Here is a 934-nt window from a genome sequence, read left to right as displayed (position 1 = left end):
CTCCCTGCACAACAAGCTGAGGAGCAAAGTGCAGCCCCCCGCTGCCAACATGCAGAAGCTGGTGAGCACCCCCCCGGGTCCCCCCACCTTACATGGCCCATCCACCTCCCACCCCATGCCCAGGGAGGGGGACCCCCTCGGCGTGGGTGCCACACAGTAGCTCGTTAACAAGCTAACGAAGCAGAAGAGCTGGCTGGCGTGGGGCCCCCGGGGAAGGACGTGCCACCGGCGCTGCCAGACCCAGCGTACACCAAGGGCAGGGCTGGTCCCTTGGGGACCCCCATGGGGTCCTCCATGCCCCATGATGGCCCTCGGTGTCCCCTGATCACCCCACACCTCTGCACACCAAGGACAAGGCTGGTCCCCTGGGATCCACTGTGGGGTCCTCCAAGTCCCATGATGGCCCCCTCATGTCCCCCGATCACCCCACACCTGCACACACCAAGAGCTGGGCTGGTCCCCTGGGTTGTCCCCCGTGTCCTGCGATGCCCCTCAATGTCCCCTGATCATCCCACACCTCTGCACACCAAGGACAAGGCTGGTCCCTTGTGGTCCCTTGTGGGGTCCCCCATGTCCCATGATGACCTCCTCGTGTCCCCCAATCACCCGACACCTGCACACACCAAGGGCTGGGCTGGTCCCCTGGGGTGTCCCCCATGTCCTGTGATGGCCCTCGATGTCCCCCTATCACCCCACACCTGCACACACCACGGGCAGGGCTGGTCCCCTGCGATCCCTTGCAGCATCCCCCACGTCGACCCTCTGATGTCCCCCAGTCATCCCCTGCTGGTCCCCAAACACTCCCTGGGCGGTTCCCCGCTGTCCCCAGCATCCCCACCCCACCGGGGCTGTCCCCGGGGATCCTCGGTGGCTCACGGTGCCGGCCGCACCCCCGCAGGAGTGGAGCGAGGAGCTGGGGCGGCTGGCGGGGGCG

The 934-nt window shown here is 67.2% G+C and overlaps 1 protein-coding gene across 1 annotated transcript in view; it reads left to right on the top strand.

The window, feature by feature from the left end:
• Positions 1 to 7: 7 nt before the first annotated feature.
• The window catches only part of LOC103908453 (C-type lectin domain family 18 member A), a gene marked incomplete at its 5' end in the record, with an annotated part of 4,286 nt that continues 3,359 nt past the window's right edge, over positions 8 to 934 (top strand). The window contains one exon of the mRNA XM_009290838.1: positions 8 to 156. Coding sequence (XP_009289113.1) covers positions 8 to 156 — 149 coding nt within the window. The remainder of the gene's footprint in view (positions 157 to 934) is intronic.

The sequence above is a fragment of the Aptenodytes forsteri genome, unplaced genomic scaffold, assembly GCF_000699145.1.
Source record: "Aptenodytes forsteri isolate BGI_AS27 unplaced genomic scaffold, ASM69914v1 Scaffold14, whole genome shotgun sequence".
NCBI classification, from domain to species: Eukaryota; Metazoa; Chordata; class Aves; order Sphenisciformes; family Spheniscidae; genus Aptenodytes; species Aptenodytes forsteri.
This window is presented reverse-complemented; position numbering and strand designations above follow the sequence as displayed.